Below are 21,561 nucleotides of genomic sequence, written 5' to 3' on the forward strand. Positions count from 1 at the left end.
CAGCCGTAGGTCCCCCAGACAACAATCTTTGCACACTTGTAGAGGAAGAGTGGGGCTACATGTGTGCCAAGTTCCGGGTCCAAGGGACCTACGACTGGCTGGTACTTGGTCCCCAAAGTCACTAGAGAAATTACCATTTAACATGGGAGTCTATGGAGGGGGTGCCCGGCTTTGAAAAATCAGTGCTCCCCGGCCGTAGGTTCCCCTGGACAACAAACGTTGCACACTTCTAGAGGAAGAGTGGGGCTACATGTGTGCTAAGTTTGGTACCGGGTCCCCAAAGTCCGGGAGATCAGGCGCATAAAGATGACTCTAGTATAAGCCGAGGGGGGCATTTTCAGCACAAAAAAAATCTGCTGAAAAACCTTGGCTTATACTCGAGTATATACGGTACTTTATAAGCATGCTCAACTGGCGTTTCCATCAGCTGTTATCTATGGAGAACACTCATGACACTCCCCTTTTTCTCCATGGCAGGTCCAGTGTTCGTGGTCCAGTGGTTGTTTGATGAGGCTCAGCTGACGGTGGACAACGTACATCTGAGTGGGCAGCCGGTGCAAGAGAACCAATGGAATTATATCCAAAATTTGGGTCGGGAGCTGAGGAACACTCTGAAGGATGTTGGGTATGTATTGAGCTGCTTATGTCCTGCAAGGGCTGTAATTCTAGATCGAATGTTCTCTGTGATTTTTGACCTTTCTCTCTCTCTGCCAATAGGGCGAGCTTCGCTCCGGCGTGTCTGGCTCATGAGATTATTACACGGAGGTGAGTGCCAGACCTCATTTTATATCTTTTCATAGAAGGACTCCACTAGGCAGTATATTGTATACATCTGAAGGAGTCTCCAAACTTTTCAGTATGATGGCCACATTGTATATTGCACAAATATTAGCGGGATGAAAAAAAATCAGTTTTTTATTCAATTTTTTATTTTTATTTTTTTTATTCGAATGATTCAGAACAAAAGAGGATAAACTCGTAAAACATCAGAGTCCCTCCTAGATCAGGGGTCTCCAAACTTTATAAACAAAGGGCCAGTTTACTGTTCTTTAGACTTTAGGGGGACTGGACTGTGGCCATTGGGAGTAGACGTCGGCAGGAAAAAAAAATGCCCCATCGTTTGTAATTGTGCCCCATCATTGGTGTGAGTGGGAGAAAGTGTACCCCGTTATTGTCATTGAGCCCCATTGCTGGTGTCATTGAGAGAAACTGTGACACATTATTGCTGTCATTTGGAGGAATTGAGCCTCATCATTGTTGTCATTGGGCCCCATCGTTGGTGTCATTAGAAGAAATTGTGCCCCAATTTTGGTGTCATTGGGAGGAATTGTGCCCCTTCATTTTTATCAGTGGGGGAATTATGCTCCATTGTTGGTATGAAATAGTGCCCCAAAGGCCGGATAAAAGCAAGAAAAGAGCTTCAGTTTGGAGACCACTGCTCTAGTGTATCCATCAGAGTCCCCCCATCCGTAGGATCACGACACGCTAGGGACACATAGTCATACACACAGATATACATATATATACTGGGCCAATTTTGGACAAAATCCAATTTACCTACCAGCATGTCTTTGGAGTGTGGGAGGAAACCGGAGTGCCTGGAGGAAACCCACGCAGACACAGGGAGAACATGCAAACTCCAGGCAGATGGTATCGTGGTCGGGATTCGAACCAGCGACCATTTTGCTGCTAGGCAAAAGTGCTACTCGCTACACCACTGTGCTGCTGTGCCCATTAAATGCAGCCACTGTAACACCCCCACGCCCGCTCGCTGTCTGACCAGCACTTACCCCATCGTGGTGGCGGGTCAGACGGCAAGCTGTGGGACGGGTAGCGCACGGACGGGTAGCGCAGGTCAGGCATCTCTTCTTGCCTTCTGCTAGGCAGCCAATCAGGTGATGGTTATTAGACCCGCGCCTCCTGATTGGCAGAGAGGAAAGAGTTAGAAAAGCTGATGTCTCGGCAAGTGAAATCTGCGCAGTATTCCCATCAGTTGTCATGCACGTATGGTGTGAACAAGCCCTGAGACTTGTAGTTCCCGGCTGTAGTACACCTATCACGAGGTCGCTTGCTTGGACCTCTTCCACTCATAAAAAGCCTTCCTTTAGTTTTCACTAAATTCATGTCATTCTCTAAATATAAGAGGTGCAGATAAAGATCACAATCTCCCCTCTTCTCACCGTTCATTCTTTTTCACTGAATGCAAGGTGTTCTCTGATTGGAGGAGGTGCACATGAATGTCACAATCTCCCCTCCTCCAATCGCAGAACACCTTGATTCAGTGAAAAGAATGAGACTTTTTTTATAAAGGGTGGCGCTGCCGTACAAGTGACCTTCTGCGATATCTGTACTACAAGTCTCAGCGCGGATATTTGGCCCCCGATAAGGGAGTGCGAGCTGAATAAGAGTCAGAACAAATGCTGCAGCAGCCAGAGATGGGACACATTTCATTGGAGGTTTTTGGGACTTTAAATGAGATGTGTTTTTAAACAAACAGTAGTATAAGTAAAATAGTAAACGTTTATAACCAGGCTCTTACTTACCACCCAAACAGCAAGCCAAATTCAACTGTCTAACTGTATATGTTAAAAGCAGAGGATTGGTTGCACGCATTTGCAAGTACATGAGTAAGCTGCAGAGCCAGCGACAAGGCTCTCTGCGATCTGCAGTCCTAACTAAACTTTTGAAGTCTCCTCAATGGAGGCATATAAAGACTGATGGGTAGATGGAGGACAGGTGACTAGGGGTGTGTCCCCGCCTCCACCTATGCTTGGTATTGTGGTGAAGAGCACTGGAAAAAAAACGCATGTTTTTCATACGCCTCATTTAAAGTCCCAACCCCAGTTTTCTTCATTTCATTGGAGGCAACTTTTATTTTTACTGTGCAAAAAAAAAAATTATTGGCCATACATCCACTTTTTAAATCTAATGGGTAAGAAGTGCAGGAACACATCCATTCCCGCAGTTCTTTGATGACGTATAGGGAATGCGACAGAGGCCGTGAAACTGCGAGGAGGGGGGGGGGGGGGAGCAGGACTTCCAACCGGGAAATGAGATGACGCTTTTCCGGGAAACCAAACAGGAGCATTCCACACCATGCCTGGACCTTTGTCTTACTGCCCTTCCCACAGTTCAATTGCACACCTGACCCATTGTATGTTGGGTGCCCCCCCATGACTCTCTTGCTTTGTTATAGGCTATGACTGTCGTCCTTATCCATACGACCCCCCCATGACTCTCTATTGCTTTGTTATAGGATATGACTGTCGTCCTTATCCATACGACCCCCCATGACTTTCTCTTGCTTTGTTATAGGATATGACTGTCGTCCTTATCCATACGACCCCCCATGACTCTCTATTGTGTGTTGGGTACCCCCCCCATGAGACTCTTGCTTTGTTATAGGATATGACTGTCGTCCTTATCCATATGACCCCCCCCATGACTCTCTTGCTTTGTTATAGGCTATGACTGTCGTCCTTATCCATATGACCCCCCCCCCCATGACTCTCTTGCTTTGTTATAGGCTATGACTGTCGTCCTTATCCATATGACCCCCCCCCATGACTCTCTATTGCTTTGTTATAGGATATGACTGTCGTCCTTATCCATACGACCCCCCCATGCTGTGCATACACGGGGTTGACAATGACATCTAGGTTCTAATTTGGGAAATGATGGGCCAAGAATTCCCCAAAACAAAGCCAAGAGTGACAACTGAAGACATGTGACCTCCAGTATACTGGCCGGATAATTCCCAGCTGCGTCACTGAATACTTAATTTAATGGTTGTAAAAGCTGAACTCCTCCCATTAAACAAGTGCAGTATTGTACATGGCCTGGGAGAAGATCAGAGATTACCACAAGAAATTTCTTGCGTCTGTCTCTTTTTCTCTAAAGCTTCGTACACACGATCGGTATTGCATACAAACGGCAAAGAATTGTCGGCCAACAAACGCAAAACTATGTGGTTTTTCAGCTCTTTAGCGCCACCCTTTGGGCAACTTCTGCTAATGTGTTATGGTGAGCATTGTTTCTGAGAATGCGTGTTTGTACTTTTAGGCCCCTTTCACACGAGGCGGACTCCGTCGCTACGTTGATCTTTACTGAGCTGGCAGATGACAAGCTCCTCTCTGCTCACTGAGCGGGGAGGGGCTTGTCGGGCGCCGGCTGTTTCTTATGAAGCGATCTCACCCGATCCGCCATACATCCTCCCCTTTTTTTTTTTTTTTTTTTTAGCGGGTCGGATGTCAGTGGACCTGTTTCCGCTGACATCCGACGCTCCATAGCGATGCTGACAGGCGGACCCTTGTGAAAGGGGCCTTAAGCCTCGTACACACGATCAGTCTATCCGATGAGAACGGTCTGAAGGACCGTTGTCATCGGTTGACCGACTGAAGCTGACTGATGGTCCGTCGCGCCCACACACCATCGGTTAAATAACCGATCGTGTCAGAACGCAGTGACGTAAAACACAACGACGTGCTGAAAAAAATAAAGTTCAATGCTTCCAAGCATGCGTCGACTTGATTCTGAGCATGCGTGGATTTTTAACCGATGGTCATGCCTACCAACGCTCGGTTTTGACCTATCGGTTAGGAATCCATCGGTTAAATTTAAAGCAAGTTGTGTCCGATGAACTTGTGTACACACGATCGGAAAATCCGACAACACACATTTGTTGGCAGACAATTTTAAAGCATGCTATCCAACATTTGTTGTCGGGAAAATCCGACAACCGTTGTCCGATAGGGCGTACAAACTTTGACAGTGGAAGATATGTGTGTGCCATACCTGGAAGAAACTGTAAAATGGCATTGTGACACTTGTAATTTACTATAATCAGCATATTCTATTAGTAATTCATAAACCAGCAGATGGTGCTGCTGTGTAGTACTACACACTGCCAAGTGATCCCTAGGGTAGACCTTGCTATTCCAACACATGATAGCGCCTGTACCAGTTATTGTTGGAGGACAGCGCCCTCTGCTGGTCGTTGGAAATAATGATATGCATCAAGACCTGCCTTGTTCAAATGATAGCAATGTTGGTCCACCTAATGCAGGGGGTGCCCAACCTTTTGAAGAGCGAGGGCCACCTAAGCGACTTAGTAACCGGTCGCGGGCCACAATGAGTGGAGCGGGTGGATGGCAGCCAACTCTACTCTCTAGAGCCCACTCTTTTTTTGCGGATCGGATTGGAAGTCCATTTACATCTGCTACTCCTAATGCTGCGTACACGCGATCGGAATTTCGGATGAAAGTCGGACTTTTTTCATCGGAAATTCCGATCGTGTGTGAGCCCAATCAGACTTTTTTCCCGACGGCATTTTAGAAATAGAACTTGTTTTGTTTTTTTCCAATGGGGGGGGGAAAAAAACGATGGCAAATTCTGTGTGCAACTCCGACGGAGAAAAAACCCACGCATGTTCAGAATCAAGTCGACGCATGCTCGGAAGCATTGAACTTAATTTTTCTCGGCTCGTCGTAGTGTTTTATGTCACCGCGTTTTGGATGGTAGGAATTTGGTCTGACAGTGTGTATGCAAGACAGCTTGAACGGAATTCCGATGAAAAATTCCATCGGATTTTAGACCATTGGAAATTCCGACCGTGTGTACGGGGCATTAGAGGTGAATGGAAGGTCCAATTGGGTTGGACTGACCGTGTCAAAGGGGCCTATGGCTCAGTGCAGGTAACCCGCAGGTACACTGTTCTGCACCTGTGGATCAGTTTGAAAGCAGCCCAGTAACCACTGCAGAACAGATATGCCCAAATATACATTGTGATTTTAGTAATAAACTGTCCTTTAACCACTTCCCGACCGCCGCATGTACATATACGTTGGCAGAATGGCACGGACGGGCACATCAACGTACCTGTACGTGCCTGCCTAGACGTGGGTCGGGGGTCCGATCGGGACCCCCCCCACTACACGCGGCAGTCGGGTTCCCTCGGGGAGCGATCCGGGACGACGCCGCGGCTATTTGTTTATAGCCGCTCCGTCGCGATCGCTCCCCGGAGCTGAAGAACGGGGAGAGCCGTATGTAAACACGGCTTCCCCGTGCCTCACTATGGCGCTGCATCGATCGAGTGATCCCCTTTATAGGGGAGACTCGATCGATGACGTCATTCCTACAGCCACACCCCCCTACAGTTGTAAACACACACTAAGTGTACACTAAATCCTACAGCGCCCCCTGTGGTTAACTCCCAAACTGCAACTGTCATTTTCACAATAAAGAATGCAATTTAAATGCATTTTTTGCTGTGAAAATGACAATGGTCCCAAAAATGTGTCAAAATTGTCCGAAGTGTCTGCCATAATGTCGCAGTCATGAAAAAAATCGCTGATCGCCGCCATTAGTAGTAAAAAAAAAAATAATAAAAATGCAATAAAACTATCCCCTATTTTGTAAACGCTATAAATTTTGCGCAAACCAATCGATAAACGCTTATTGCGATTTTTTTTTTTTTTTTTTTTTACCAAAAAAAGGTAGAAGAATACGTATCGGCCTAAACTGAGGGAAATTTTTTTTTTATATATATTTTTGGGGGATATTTATTATAGCAAAAAGTAAAAAATATTGCATTTTTTTCAAAATTGTCGCTCTATTTTTGTTTATAGCGCAAAAAATAAAAACCGCAGAGGTGATCAAATACCACCAAAAGAAAGCTCTATTTGTGGGGAAAAAAGGACGTCAATTTTGTTTGGGAGCCACGTCGCACGACAGCGCAATTGTCTGTTAAAGCGACGCAGTCCCGAACTGTAAAAACACCTTGGGTTTTTAGGCAGCATATTGGTCCGGGGCTTAAGTGGTTAATAAAAGTATTCTATTCCATCCCAGAGCAGGAGGTCGCGGGCCAAAACGGAGGGCTTCGTGGGCCACATGTGGCCCCCGGGCCACTGGTTGGGCACCCCTGACCTAATGCAAACTAAATGACGTAAGGTGCTGACTGTCCTTTTTCATACTTGAGGTATAAGGACGTATTGTGCTAAACTAGTACTGTAGAAATATACAGTGGGGAAAATAATTATTTGATCCCGTGTGAAGACAGAACCCTGTCGGGAGACCTGGTTGTTCCCCTCAGACTCCATCCTTTTGTCGGGGTACTTTTTTGCCCAAGGGACTGGGAAGGACCTCGTAAAGGCTCAGGAACGGAGTATTTCTGAGATTTTTCTGAACTGTGCCATTTGGCTCGGCTCCGGCGCCCCCCTCCCACCTCAGGCCAAACACAGTATTGCACACCTATTTGACTTCAATCCTGCTCATTTTGCGAGACAACACTCTCAAACCGAGTCCAGGTTTTTTTTTTAAATACAGCGCTCGTATTGCAAAACGCTTACTCGCAATCCGAGGTTCCACTGTACATGCTTTTCATCTATTGAAGTCTATGGAACCAGAAAAGTCTCTGGCTCTTTCCCTAAAATGCACAGATGTGAACTACATCAATAGGAAACCATGTTAAATGGACTGCAAAACTGAAAACGCACTAAAAAAAATGCATAGGCCTAAAGGAACCTATCTCCTGGGAAACTGACCAAAGTTTTAACGATTTCCTTCTCTATCCAAAACAAAAAAAGTTGTTGCTTTAGATACCGTATTTATTGCGGTATAACGCGCTCCCGCGTATACCGCGCACCCCTAAAGTTGCCCCGAATCCTGTGGAAAAAAAGTTTTTTTTGTACTTACAGTTTTGGTGTCTTGCGCGGCGTCCATCGGCGGCCTTGTCGGGTCCGGCGTCCTTCTGCGGCTTCGGGTGTCCTCTTCGTCGGGTCCGGCGTCCTTCTGCGGCATCCTCGCGTCCTCCCCGCTTGTTTCCCGCGCCGAGTTTGAATACTGCGCCGACATATACAGAGCGCAGTACACTCGTGTAGTGTCGGCAATGCTCGGCTACCCGCGCTGACGTCCTGTACGTCCAGGACGTGAGCGCGAAAGGAGCCGAGACTGCCCAACTATACCCGAGTGTACTGCGCTCGGTATATGTCGGCGCAGTATTCAAAACTCGGCGCGGGTATCGGCGTATACCGCGCACCCACGATTTTGCCCTGATTTTCAGGGCAAAAAAGTGTGCGGTATACGCCGATAAATACGGTACTTTAATGTATTCTTGGTTTTGGTGGTTTTAAGACCAAATGTAACGTTGACACCATCTCTTTTTTTTTTTTCAGTCACTGGACAGAAGTTCAGGTTCGCGGTACCTCTCTCCCCCGCGCTCTGCACTGTTGGGACCGTAGCCTTCAAGAAAACAACAAGAACAGCAAGACTCCTTTAAAGGGTTGCCCCTACCACTTAATGGACAGCTGCCCCTGGCCACAATGTAACCCCACCTGCCCCTCCATCCGGGACCACTACACGGGTCAAGAGATGAGTGTGGTCCAGTTCCTCATGCACCTTGGTTTTGATGTTCAGAAAATGGCCAGTCAGCAAGGCATGGAGCCAAGCAAGCTGCTGGGAGTGCTGAGCAGCTAGTGACGGGGGCAAAAAGGCCATTATTCAGGAGGGGAGTGGGGCTTATATTTATGGGAGGGGCTCTTTTAACTCAAACAGTGAAGGAGCAACTTAAAGGGCTGGTAAACCGACATAACAAAACGCAATGACCAATATCTCAAATGTACGCATAGGTGAACTCTCACAAACTGGCGGGTCTTTTACACAGCATACATGTGTATTTGGGGTTTATCTGTCCTTTTAAGGAAAGTTGGGGGGGGGGGGGTTACAGGGCTGAAAATATTTGATCTTGGTAGAAAAAACTGATTATGATAGGAAAAATTAAGATTACGTGGAAGTTAAGTATTGGAGAAAAGGGTTGCGTTCTTGTAAAAAATAAAATAAGCATGGGGCCATATCAAAAAAGACTGGCCTAACAAAATGGCGGCCAGTTGCATTGTCAGAGGAGCCAAATGGACAAGGTTTTTCTGTGGAGGACCATGAATTCAAAAGCTGTGCCTTGGCCTTTTATTTGAGGACTATTTCTTCTCTTCTCAACTATATGTATGACCTCCATAGGCCATGAGGCCCAGTTGGCATAGAATATTTGGATATTTTTTAACTCGTAACTCCAGCCAATATTAGGTGCTGGTATGAAATTTTAAGTTCATTTCAAAAGGCGGCAGATAAAAACATTGTGAGATGTTCTTAACTTGCACTACTAAAAAAAAATTTTTACCCTACTGGAGACATCTTAATCACTTTCTGTCCTGACAAGTGAGGGGAAATTTCCCAAACAGGGACACAGACCGCAATATAGGCCCTGATAACCAGCCCCCAACACCACCCCCCCATGCCCCAACATTTTGTCTGGATTTGGATTTTAAAGGATAGGCTCACTTTTTAAAAGAAAACTCAGCAACTCCCTTCCCTGCCCCATAATCCTCACCAATTACAGTTGTACAATTTTATATACCTGGGTCATCCCAAAAACATATTTTCACTGTTCTTATCCTTTCCTATTGCACACTTTCTCTATGGATGCGGAACGGCCATGGGAGATAATGATGGTCCTACTATGTGCCAGTTGGACTGCTGTTGTTCCCCATGGCCGTTCCCCATCCTCATGTTGATGTAATAGTGAAATTTGTAGAGAAGGAAGGAGAAGCTGTACCTCGCAGTCAAAATGATTCCAAGATATAAAGCATTATTACAATTTGGATGCTGCCAGGGGTGGCTGCTGCTGTTTTTTTAAAAAGGGCACCAGTCGTGTTACATTCACACTAGCCTCCTGCATTTCCATAATTTAAATGCAGAGAAATTGATCTGGTATGTATGAAAAAATGTACGTCAAGATCACTTCACTTGTGTTTAAAAGTGCATGTGTTTATAGGCGTGTACAGAGTAGCTAATCTGCCCTTGCATGTACAATTGTTTACATTTTTTTTGCTAAACTGAACAAATCCAAAAGCGAGTTACATTACAAACCTTTGTATGCATTTATAAATGTCCTATAAATGCATATATTCCCATGTATGTCATTGCCAGTGGGGAAAAAGGTCAGAAAAAATAAAATAATTTGCAGCCTACACCAACCAATCGGATTTCAGGCTGCATTCACACCTCTGCGTTTTGAATCGCGGGCAGATTTGCCGCTCTTCTGCCCACGATTTTAAAGCGGCAAGGTGTGAATGACAAATCGCAGAACACACACTTGAGATGGCATTCATTTGAATGACACCTGAAATTGCGGGTGGTTCTGATGCGATTGCCGTACGATAAATCGTGCGGCAATCGCGTGAAGCATGTCGCCCAAACAAAGTTCAGGAGCAACTTTTGGGTGATGTGCTTCAGGCGATGTGGGTTGCCGTGATTGCAGCGTGATCTACCGCACGACAATCGTGGCAGAACCAAACCGTGATTTTGGGTGCCATTCAAATGAATGGCATCTGAAATAGCGTTCTGCGATTTGTCATTCACACCTCACCACTTTGAAATTGCGCGTAGAATTAAAAGATTCAAAACTCTGAGGGGTGAATGCAGCCTTATGCCGCATACACACGATTGGATTTTCTGTCGGAAAAACCTTTTGGATGGTTCCGACGTAAATTCCGCTCAAGCTTGGCTTGCATACACACGGTCACGCAAAAGTTATCTGTACTTTCGACCGACAAGAACGCGGTGACGTACAACACTACGACGAGCCGAGAAAATGAAGTTTAATGCTTCAGAGCATGCGTCAAATTGTTTCCGATCATGCGTCGGAATTTTGCATGTCGGAATTACTACAGACGATTGGAACTTTTGTTGGTGGAAATTCCGTCAGGAAAAGTCCGATGGAGCCTACACACGGTTGGAATTTCCGACCAAAAGCTCACATCAGACTTTTCTTGTCGGAAATTCCGACCGTGTGTACGGGGCAGAAGTCTTCCATAGTTTGATATGGCCATATCAATGAAAAGTGATACCCAATTTGTTGCATAGGACCACACTGGCTTTTTATTTACGAGCCACAACGCACAGGAACCGTTCCCACCAGGTGTCTTGGGAAGCACCGTTCCAAAGCAAGAAAAAGGTAAAAAAACCTTGTTCGCCATTAGGCCAATTCACACTGGGGTGCTGCGGTGTGTACTGAAAGAATATGGCATATAGTACTTATTTTACAGCGCGGTGTGGTGTCATGCGATCTGTTCAGTAGCCAATACAATGTAGGCTAGGTTCATGTTTTGTGTGATGCAGCATTACATTCAAAATGTAAGTTCCTGCAGTATACAAAAAAAACGTGCATGGTGGTGCCATTAATGTTTAATGGCGGTCCGACCCACCTTGCTAAGATGCGTGCAAAATCGCACGCCAAAAGGCATGGTAACAAAGTACCATGTGTTTTGGTGCGGCCCAAAGTAATGCAGTTCGTTGGTCCAATTTGTATGTGGTAGGCTGCCTATTCAAATGAATGGGCTGCCCTACGTACTGCATGGTAATGTGTGAACCTAGCCTTATTAAAAATGTCACGTGAGACATTTTAATAAAGTTTTAACAAACAAAACAAAAAAGTCAGCTGTGCAATACATTGTAATCGGCGCAGTGGCACTACTCCTTCCATTGCACACCAGCAGCCAATCGGATCACGGGCGCTGGTGTAAACGAGTCCTATAGCAACCAACTGGATTTCCTTTGTCTTTCTCTGGCGCTTCTTAGGAAATGAAAGGAATCCTCAGATTGGCTGGCGGCACACGTGCGCTGCGCACATGCAGTTGCTTTTGTACATGAGCCCTAATGCCCTCTGCCTTCGTAAATAAAGGCGTGGCGTGTGATGAGCAGGAATTTCCCGTCTGAATAGTGACTTTTTTTAGTCTGCAAGAACTATAGAGGATACTTTTTTAGGTACTTTTTTTTTGTAAGATATATTTTTTATAAAAAAACTAAGCAAACAAACCTCGTTTGTGGGGGAGCCGTGTTATTTATTGGAGTTTGTAAATCCTATTTATGAATGAGGGCAGGAGAGCTGCCCCGTGTACAGTTGTAAATAGAACCTGCATGTCCTGTATCATGGAAACTATTCCCTCATTAAATAAAAAAAGGAGAACTTTCTATACTGTGTGTCTGTGTCTACTTTCTTATTCTTCTTCCTTTTATTTATTTTTTTATTACAAATTTAGGTATTAACCACTTCCATACAGGGCACTTATACACTTTCCCGCCCAGACCAATTTTCAGCTTTCAGCGCTGTTGCACTTTAAATTACAATTGCGCAGTCGTGCTACGCTGTACCCAAACTACATTTTTATCATTTTGTACCCACAAATAGAGCTTTCTTTTGGTGGTATTTGATCACCTCTGGGGTTTTTATTTTCTGCAAAAAAAAAATGACCGAAAATTTAGAAAAAAAAAAAAATGTTTCCGTTTATAAAACATTGTAAATAAGTACGTTTTCTCCTTCACTGATGGTACTGCACTGACTGGCACTGATAGGGTGGCACTGATGGGCACCGATGAGGTGGCACTGATGTGGTGGCATTGATGATGGGCACCAATATGCGGCACTGATGGGCGGCACGGATAGGTGGCACAGATAGGTGGCACGGATGGGCAGGGATAGGTGGCACGGATGGGCAGGGATAGGTGGCACGGATGGGCAGGGATAGGCGACACGTATGGGCACTGATAGGCGGCATAGATGGGCACTAACTAATGTGTTGTACTAATGGATGCCAATCGGTGCCAAACAATGCCTGCCAATCAGTGATGCCCATTGTGGGCACTGATTGGCATCTATTGTGGCACTGATTGGCATCCATTATGTGTCATCCCTGGTGGTCTAGGGTGGCATACCTTTGATTTAAATCCCTGGTTATCTAGTGGAATCCCTGGTGGTCCAGTGGGCATCCTCAGGGGGGGCTGTGCTGATAATCGATCAGCACAAACCCCCCCCCCCTGTCAGAGGAGCAGCCGATCGGCTCTCCTCTACTCGCGTCTGACAGACGCGAGTGAGGAAAAGCCGATTACCGGCTTTTGCTGTTTACATCGTGATCAGCCATGATTGGAAATGGCTGATCACGTGGTAAAGTGTCTCCGTGAGAGACACTTTACCTAGATCGGTGTTGCGGGGTGTCAGACTGACACCCTGCAACAACGATCGCCGCAATGCGCGCCCCCGGGGGCGCGCAGCGGCTCAGAATCCTGAGGACGTTATATGACGTCCAGTCAGGATTATACAACCACTTTGCCGACGTCAATCTGTCATTGGCGGGCGGCAAGTGGTTAAAGTCCAAATCTGGTGGAGGGGGGGATTATGATGTGCGGTTGTCTTTCAGGGGCTGGGCTTGGTCCCTTACTTCCAGATCGGACACCTAACTGACACTTTTGACATTTTTTGGGGACCAGTGATGACATTACAGTGACTGTACCAAAACAATGGGTATGTGCAGCGCAAATAAAGTAATAAATGAAAAAGTGATATGCAAATCACAACATCTATATATAAAAAGTCCCAATAGTAAGACCAAGGTAAGGATAAAGTCCCTCGTGAAAAAGGTGAGTTTGAATCCTCTGCTGGTGAGCGTGACAAACAGAATCCTCCACCACACACAATGGCCCGGATTCACGTAGAATGGCGTATCTTTGTGCGGGCGTAACGTATCCTATTTACGTTACGCCTCCGCAACTTTTACAGGCAAGTGCCGTATTCTCAAATGAACGTTGCGGCGGCATAGCGTAAATAGGCCGGCGTAAGCCCGCCTAATTCAAATGTGGTAGATGTGGGAGTGTGATATGTTAATTTTATGTGACCCCCACGTAAATGACGCTTTTAACGAACGGCGCATGCGCCGTCCGTGAAAGTATCACAGTGCGCATGCTCCAAATTAACCCGCAAGAAGCCAATGCTTTCGACGTGAACGTAAATGACGTCCAGCCCTATTCGCCAACGATTTACGCAAACGACGTAAAATTTTAAAAACTCGACGCGGGAACAACGTCCATACTTAACATTGGTACGCTGCATCTACGCCTCATATAGCAGGGGTAACTTTACGCCAGGAAAAGCCTAACGTAAACGGCGTATCTGTACTGCGTCGGCTGGGCGTACGTTCGTGAATTCGCGTATCTAGCTGATTTACATATTTCTAGGCGTAAATCCGTGTACACGCCCCTAGCGGCCAGCGTAAATATGCAGTTAAGATCCGACGGCGTAAGAGACTTACGCCGGTCGGATCTAATACAAATCTATGCGTAACTGATTCTAAGAATCGGGCGCATAGATACGACGGCTCAGACTCAGAGATACAACGGCGTATCTCCTTTGAGACCTGGGCCAATGTGCTTACCAGAAAAGATGGACCTCTCTGTGGGAGAAGGTCACGTGAGCATGTATCCAACAAGGGATAATAGCAAATGATCCATGCAGCAGGAATGTCTCCAAACAGGTGAGCAGCAAAACCAGGGCTGGCCTGCAGTGTCCGTGATCTCCACTAAAAGTGGGTGAAATCGCATTGGAATGCATGACCAGAAAAAAATCAATAAAGGAAACGATCTAAATGGCCTCTATGTTTATTTGAATAAAAGGAGGGGGACATATAAAAAAGGTATATGCTGATGGTAGCACAGGGATAAAACAAAAATATCGAACAAGCGTGGAAGCTGAATATATCAATCCAGCGGAGAGATGGCAGCAGGTGACGTCTGTGCATAAGCTTCTCTTCCTGTATGCAGCGTTACGTCCTGGTTGGACTTCGTCAGCGGGGGGGGGGTGGAGCCTGAGTGTCACCCGGCATGTTAAGCAACAAGCTGGTGACTATAAAAACCAAAAGCGGAACCGGAATTTAGAGAAAAAAACGAAAACGGCTGCCTTTCTCTATGAGGTCACCAGCTCGCATGAAAGGAGGTAAAAAACATAAGAGTAAAGATGGCAATAAAAATATATTTTTAGTATTTTTAATTTCGTTTTTTTTTCCCTCTGACTTCCACAATTACTGCCTGCCAGTGCCACCTATCAATGCCCCTGCATGCCACCTATCGATGCCCACGTGTGCCACCTATCAATGCCCCTGTGTGCCACCTATCAATGCCCCTGTGTGCCACCTATCAATGCCCCTGTGTGCCACCTATCAATGCCCACCTGGTCAGTGCCATCTAGCAGTGCTGCCTATCAGTGTTACCTACCAGTGCTGATCAGTGCCCATCACTGCCGGCTATCAGTGCCATTTCTCACCAGTGTCCACCAGTGCCACCTATCAATGCCCTTTAGTGCCACCTATCAGTGCCCACTCTTGCCGCCTTATCAGTGCAGGCTATTGGTGCCCATCAGTGCAGGCTATCAGTTCAGCCTCATCAGCGTACAATGAAGGAATAATTCCCTTTTTCCAAAATATAAGAACATTTAAAAAAAATATATATATTTTTTTTTTAAATTTATTTAACAAAAAATAAAAACTGCAGACGTGATCAAATACAACCAAAATAAATCTCTATTTGTGGGGGGAAAAATGATTAAAATGTCATATGGGTACAGTGTTGTATGACCACGCAATTGTCATTCAAAGTGCATCAGCGCTGAAAGCTGAAAATTGGTCTGGGCAGGAGGCGGGGTTTAAGTGCCCAGTAAGGAAGTGGTTAAGGGAAGCCTTCTGAAAATTAAGATAAGTGCAAAAATTCATGGTAGGAATGAGCCCTTAGTAAATGTGAAATCCTATGTAATACATCATAGGTGTGCCCAGCCTATTGCATTAGGGTGTGCTGTGCACACCAAAGCTCAAACACACATGTGTGTGTGTGCATGTGTATACATATTGACAGTCAGGGCCGTCATCAGGGGGGTACAGGCAGTACACCTGTAAGGGGCCCGGATGGCAACCCCCTTTAAAAAAAAAAAGCCCCCAGGGGCCCGGAGGCCCACAGGGCCCCAGATGGCAACCCCCCTTTTTTTATTTTATTTTTTAAAAAATATATATATATTTTTTTAATATATTTTTATTAAAGGGACAATTTTTTTTTAGAGGTCTGGAGGTCCCCAGGGCCCGGATGGCAACCCCCCCCCTTTTTTTATTTATTTTTTATAAAATATATATATAGATGACCCTCCCTTTTTTTATAAAAAAATATTTTTTTTATATATTTTTTTTTTTCTTATATATTTTTTATATATATATATATATATATGTATATGTATATATATTATCAAAGGGCTCAGAGGTCCCCGGATGGCTACCCCCCTTTTATTATATATATATTTTTTTTATTTCTTCTTTTTTTTGCTTCTCAGGCAGCAGCACCCCCCCCCCCCCCCGGTACAGCGCGGCACAAGTTAGTTGCCGAAAGAAGCCGAACGTCGGTGCACAGGCGCCGTATAGAGCCGACTCGCAGTCCAGCTTCTTTCGGCAACTCGTGACGCGCTGTATGTGCCGGTCGGAAGGATGTCAATCAATTAGGAATGCCCAGTTCCGCAGATTATACCCGGAAGCCGCGGTGAACACATATACATATATAAAACGGTATGTATGGCAAGGATTTAAAAAAAAAACAGCGTGATGTCATTATGATAACTCGCCTGAATGTAATGTTAAATTTTTTTTTTGGGTGAACCCCCACTTTAAGCACTACAGGTCCCAGCATGACCCCCCCCCCCCCCAAGAGCTGAAGATGTGAGATCCCCCGCCCTCCAAATAGTGAAGAACTACAAGTCTCAGCATAAACCTGTGAAATCTATGGGGTCCCACCCTTAGATCTCAGGGGTTCATACTGGGTGTTGTAGTCCTTCAAATTTGGGGGGAGGGTCACATCTTTAGATATTAGTAGTTCATGCTGGGACTTGTAGTCCTTCACTTTTGGGGGGATGTGACCCCCCAAAAGTGAAGGGCTATAGGTCCCACCATGAACCCCTCAGAGCTAAATATGTGACACCCCCCCCCCCAAACCAGTGAGAACTACAGGTCCCAGGATGAACCAGTGAAATCTATGGGGGTCACAAACAAAGGTATAAAAATTATGGCCCGGATCCACAAAGACTTACGACGGGCATATCGGTAGATACGCTGTCGTAAGTCCGAATCCGCGCCGTCGCAACTTTAAGCGTATGCTCAAACTGAGATACACTAAAATGTTGCTAAGATATGGCCGGCGTAAGTCTCCTACGCCGTCGTATCTTAACTGCATATTTACGCTGGCCGCTAGGGGCGTGTACGCTGATTTACGCCTAGAATATGTAAATCAGCTAGATACGCCTATTCACGAACGTACGCCCGGCCGTCGCAGTAAAGATACGCCGTTTACGTAAGGGGTTTTCAGGCGTAAAGATAAACCACCAAAAACATGGCGCAGCCAATGTTAAGTATGGACGTCGGAACCGCGTCAAATTTTACGTCGTTTGCGTAACTCGTCCGTGAATGGGGCTGGCCATAATCAACATTCACGTCGAAAGCATGACGATTTGCCGACGTCATTTGGATCATGCGCACTGGGATACCCCCACGGACGGCGCATGCGCCGTTCGATCGAAACGTCATTTACGTGGGGTCACAGTTAATATACATAACACGCCCACATCTTTGTCATTTGAATTCCGCGCCCTTACGCTGACACATTTACGCTACGCCGCCGTAACTTTAGACGCACGTGCTTTGTGAATACAGCGCTTGCCTCTCAAAGTAGCGGCGGCGTAGCGTAACTACGATACGTTACGCCTGCCTAAAATTACGCTGTGCTACGTGGATCTGGCCCTATATTTTTGTGGTCACCCTACCTCCAACAACGATTAGGAAATGTATGCTCTACCCAAAATCAGATCTGATACATAAATAAAAAAAATATTCAGATTTCTTACAACTGTGTCTCAAGGAATACGTTTCCCGTCTAAAATTCTCTAAATTTGTCTTCACCCCAAATCATTGAGAGCCGTCTCTGTTGTGTAGTTAATGTTGTATAAGGACCGTGGGTGATCCCGTGTGTGTGACGGTCTGAGATCATTATCCAGCTTGAGGTATGTGAGATCTGTGACAGGTGGACTTTCTGGAATGTGCTTGTCTGTAAGGGGAACCATCTCATCCCCTCGATGGGCCTGTTCTGAACTTCATCCAACACTATAAATACTGCCTCCTATTAATACTCGGAACATGCTCGGAGGATCTCGGTCACGCTGTCATTCCAGAGGTGACCAGCCCAGCGAGAGAAGCAGACCGGTAGAGGAGCCCCGGAGACCAAGGTCCCCTTCAGTTCTTCACCCAACGATGGAGCATTCTGGAGGGGCTTATCTAAATGTCCAGGCCGTGTGGTCCAAAGTCGGGCTTGTCCGCATGCTCCAACTATTACTCGGATGTACCACCTTCAGCCTGGTCCTCCACCGAGCCGGGTTCAGCGCAGCCTATGGAGCCTTCTGCGTCTTCGTATGGTGCTTCTGTTTTGCGATCACCACCCTCATCGTCATCTGCGACTTCACAAGGCTGCAGTCCTGCCTCCGCAACCTCTCCTGGGGGAACTTCACCGCGGCCTTCGCCATGTTGGCTTCTCTCATGACCCTCACGGCCTGCGTCATCTACCCGCTCTACTTCGTCACCCTAAACTGTTCGTCGTCCGACTGCGGCACCAGGAACCACCGACTGGCGGTCAGCATCTGCGCGGGACTTTTGTTCCTGGTCTACGCCGTGGAGGTGTATTTGACTCGCGCCAAGCCCGGAATGCACTGCAGCTACATGGCCACGGCGGCGGGGCTTCTGAAGGTGGTCCAGGCCTTCGTGGCGTGCGTGATCTTCGGAGCTCTGGCTACGGAAAGCCAATACAAGAGGTATGTGGCCACTCAGTGGTGCGTGGCCGTGTACAGTTTCTGCTTTGCGATGACCGTGGTGGTGATCGTTCTCAACATCACCGGGCGGGCGGTGACGGTACGCTGCCCCTTTGAACGCGTCGTGGTGATCTATACGGTGGTGGCGATACTGATGTACCTGAGTGCTTCCGTCATATGGCCCGTGTTCTGCTTCGATACAAAGTACGGGTCGCCAACCAGACCGGCCAGATGTTACTGGGGGCGCTGCCCGTGGGACAGCCAACTAGTGGTCACCATCTTCACCCATATCAACCTGGCATTGTACATAGCGGACTTGGTGTACACACAGAGACTGCGATTTGTGGCTCAGCGCTAACTTCTATTTATTACATGTACAGAGGACTTGGGGACCACGGGAGGTACCGATGTAAAAAAGAACAAAAAATAATAATAATAATAATTGTGCAATCATTCGTATTTATTAGACTTTGTGATGTGAGTTTATTACCTTTTTCTGCATTTATTCTGTTTTTAAGAATTGACTTGAGAATGTAATTGTATAAATAAAAAGTATTTTTTTCTATAATTAGCTACCTCCTGATTCAGAGTATAAATTGGGCACAGAAGGGCTATTTTTAGCTGCCCGTTTCTGAAGCTAGGCTTCCATTGAACTGTAATTATAAAATGGAATTTATAACCCAGAGTATTCTTTTAGCCCCCCCCGTTCATACCGGTGCGACTTGTCATGCGATTTGTTTCAATCTTGTTTTATTAAAGGGGTTGTAAAGGTACAATTTGTTTTCCTTAATTGCTTCCTTTACCTTAGGCTGCATTCACACCTAATCGCAGCGTTTTGTCCCGCGAATTGCGGCGACAAATTGCGGCATTTTGTACCGCGATTTGCGGCGACAAAAAGGCGCGATTTTAACCCCCAGGTCCACATCTCCTATGCCCAACGCCGAAGCCGCCTGAAAAAAAAGGGTCCGGGACTTGTTTTGAGCTTCAGGCGTTCGGCGCTTCGGCGTTCGGCGTGGAGATGTGAACCATTTCCATAGAGGGCAATGGTATTTCTCCCCTCCAGCGTATCGAGCGTCGGACGTAAATTCGCCTAGGTGTGAATGGAGCCTTAGTGCAGTCCTCCTTCACTTACCTCATCCTTCCATTTTGCTTTTAAATGTCCTTATTTCTTCTGAGAAATCCTCACTTCCTGTTCTTCTGTCTGTAACTCCACACAGTAATGCGAGGCTTTCTCCCTGGTGTGGAGAGTCGTGCTCGCCCCCTCCCTTAGACTACAGGAGAGTCAGGACGCCCACTAACACACAGCTCCTTTCTCTATCTGCAACGTAGAGAGCGTCCTGACTCTCCCGTAGTCCAAGGGAGGGGGCGAGCACGACACTCCACACCAGGGAGAAAGCCTCACAGTACTGTGTGGAGTTACAGACAGAAGAACAGGAAGTGAGGATTTCTCAGAAGAAATAAGGACATTTAAAAGCAAAATGGAAGGATGAGGTAAGTGAAGGACCGTCTATGTGGACAGTTCTGCAAAGCAGCATCTTTGTGGCACCACCCCCACCCATTGAAATGAACGGGCGCCGCTTTCAAAGCACCTTAAAAGCGTTTTGAAAGCAGCGCTAAGGCTGGATTCACACCTATGCATTTTTTATGATTTTTGCATTTTGCAGATTTGTACTACAGTCCATTTACCATGGTTTTCTATGGAACACGTTCTGTAGTTCAAATCTGCAAAAAGCACAAAAAACGGTTTTAGGCTCTGTTTCCACTAGTGCGACCCCAAAGTCGTGCAATTTACAGTGCGACTTTGCAATGCGATGTCATGCAGTTGGTGAGAACCATGGGAGAACAAGTCGCACAGAAGTCGGAAAACAAAGTAGTACAAAAAACTTTTTTGGAGTCGCTGCGACTTGAGTCGCACCAATTAGAATGGGGACCATTGAAATACATGGATTTTGACTTGTCATGCGACTTGACATGTGTCAAGTCACACAACAACTCGCAGTAGTGGAAACAGAGCCTTAACACATTTTTAACCCCTTGTGGGGGGTTAAAGCGGGGGTTCACCCAAAAAACAAGTATATAACATTACATTCAGTATACCGCAAACATGTACAGTATACCAGGTTTTTTTTTGGGGGGGGGGGTGTACATACGGTTTTATCGCTATTTTCCTCCCAGCTTCCGGGTACTCGCTTCCGCAGGGCTGGGCGTTCCTATGCAGTGCCGCAATGTCATCTGGGACTTCGCCCATATGATTGACGTGCCTGAGAAAAACTACCACCGGCGGATAAGGCGCGTCACGACTTTCCGAAAATAGCCGAACTGCGAGTCGGCTCTATACGGCACCTGCGCAGTCAGCTCTACACAGCTCCTAGTCGGTGCGCAGGTGCCGTATAGAGCCGACTCGCAGTTCGGCTATTTTCGGAAAGTCATGACGCGCCTTATCCGCCGGTGGTAGTTTTTCTCAGGCACGTCAATCATATGGGCGAAGTCCCAGATGACATTGCGGCACTGCACAGGAACGCCCAGTTCTGCGGGAACGAGTACCCGGAAGCCGGGAGGAAAATAGCGATAAAACCGTATGTACACCCCCCCCCCCCCAAAAAAAAAAGGCATACTGTACATGTTTGCGGTATACTGAATGTAATGTTATATACTTGTTTTTTGGGTGATCCCCCGCTTTAAAATGTACCCGCTAGCGGCGCCAAAGCGGTAAACCACCACTAAAACTAGCGGCGCTTTACCGGGCCCGCCGCTTCAGTGTGAAAGTGGCCTCAAGATACCATGTCTACTTAGTGATTACTAAGGATATACGTTACCGAAATACTATATATAAAAAATATATATATATATATATATATATA

At 46.3% G+C, this 21,561-nt stretch overlaps 2 protein-coding genes across 2 annotated transcripts in view; both read left to right on the forward strand.

The window, feature by feature from the left end:
* NOTUM (notum, palmitoleoyl-protein carboxylesterase) overlaps positions 1-8,710 on the forward strand; it is a 51,693-nt gene extending 42,983 nt beyond the window's left edge. The window contains exons 10-12 of the mRNA XM_040330800.1: positions 478-625; positions 718-765; positions 8,172-8,710. Of these exons, the coding sequence (XP_040186734.1) occupies positions 478-625; positions 718-765; positions 8,172-8,472 (497 nt within the window). The 3' untranslated portion in view covers positions 8,473-8,710. The remainder of the gene's footprint in view (positions 1-477; positions 626-717; positions 766-8,171) is intronic.
* Positions 8,711-18,056: 9,346 nt separating this feature from the next.
* Positions 18,057-19,271, forward strand: MYADML2 (myeloid associated differentiation marker like 2). Its single transcript, XM_040331771.1, has one exon. It carries the CDS (start codon positions 18,150-18,152, stop codon positions 19,056-19,058), a length of 909 nt encoding a protein of 302 aa, XP_040187705.1. The 5' UTR covers positions 18,057-18,149; the 3' UTR covers positions 19,059-19,271.
* Positions 19,272-21,561: the final 2,290 nt, after the last annotated feature.

Source organism: Rana temporaria, chromosome 12 (genome assembly GCF_905171775.1).
Source record: "Rana temporaria chromosome 12, aRanTem1.1, whole genome shotgun sequence".
NCBI lineage: Eukaryota > Metazoa > Chordata > Amphibia > Anura > Ranidae > Rana > Rana temporaria.

What these genes read in the sequence shown, in the direction of transcription:
- MYADML2 (XM_040331771.1), top strand. Translation starts at nt 18,150, where the DNA reads ATGGAGCATTCTGGAGGGGCTTATCTAAATGTCCAGGCCGTGTGGTCC.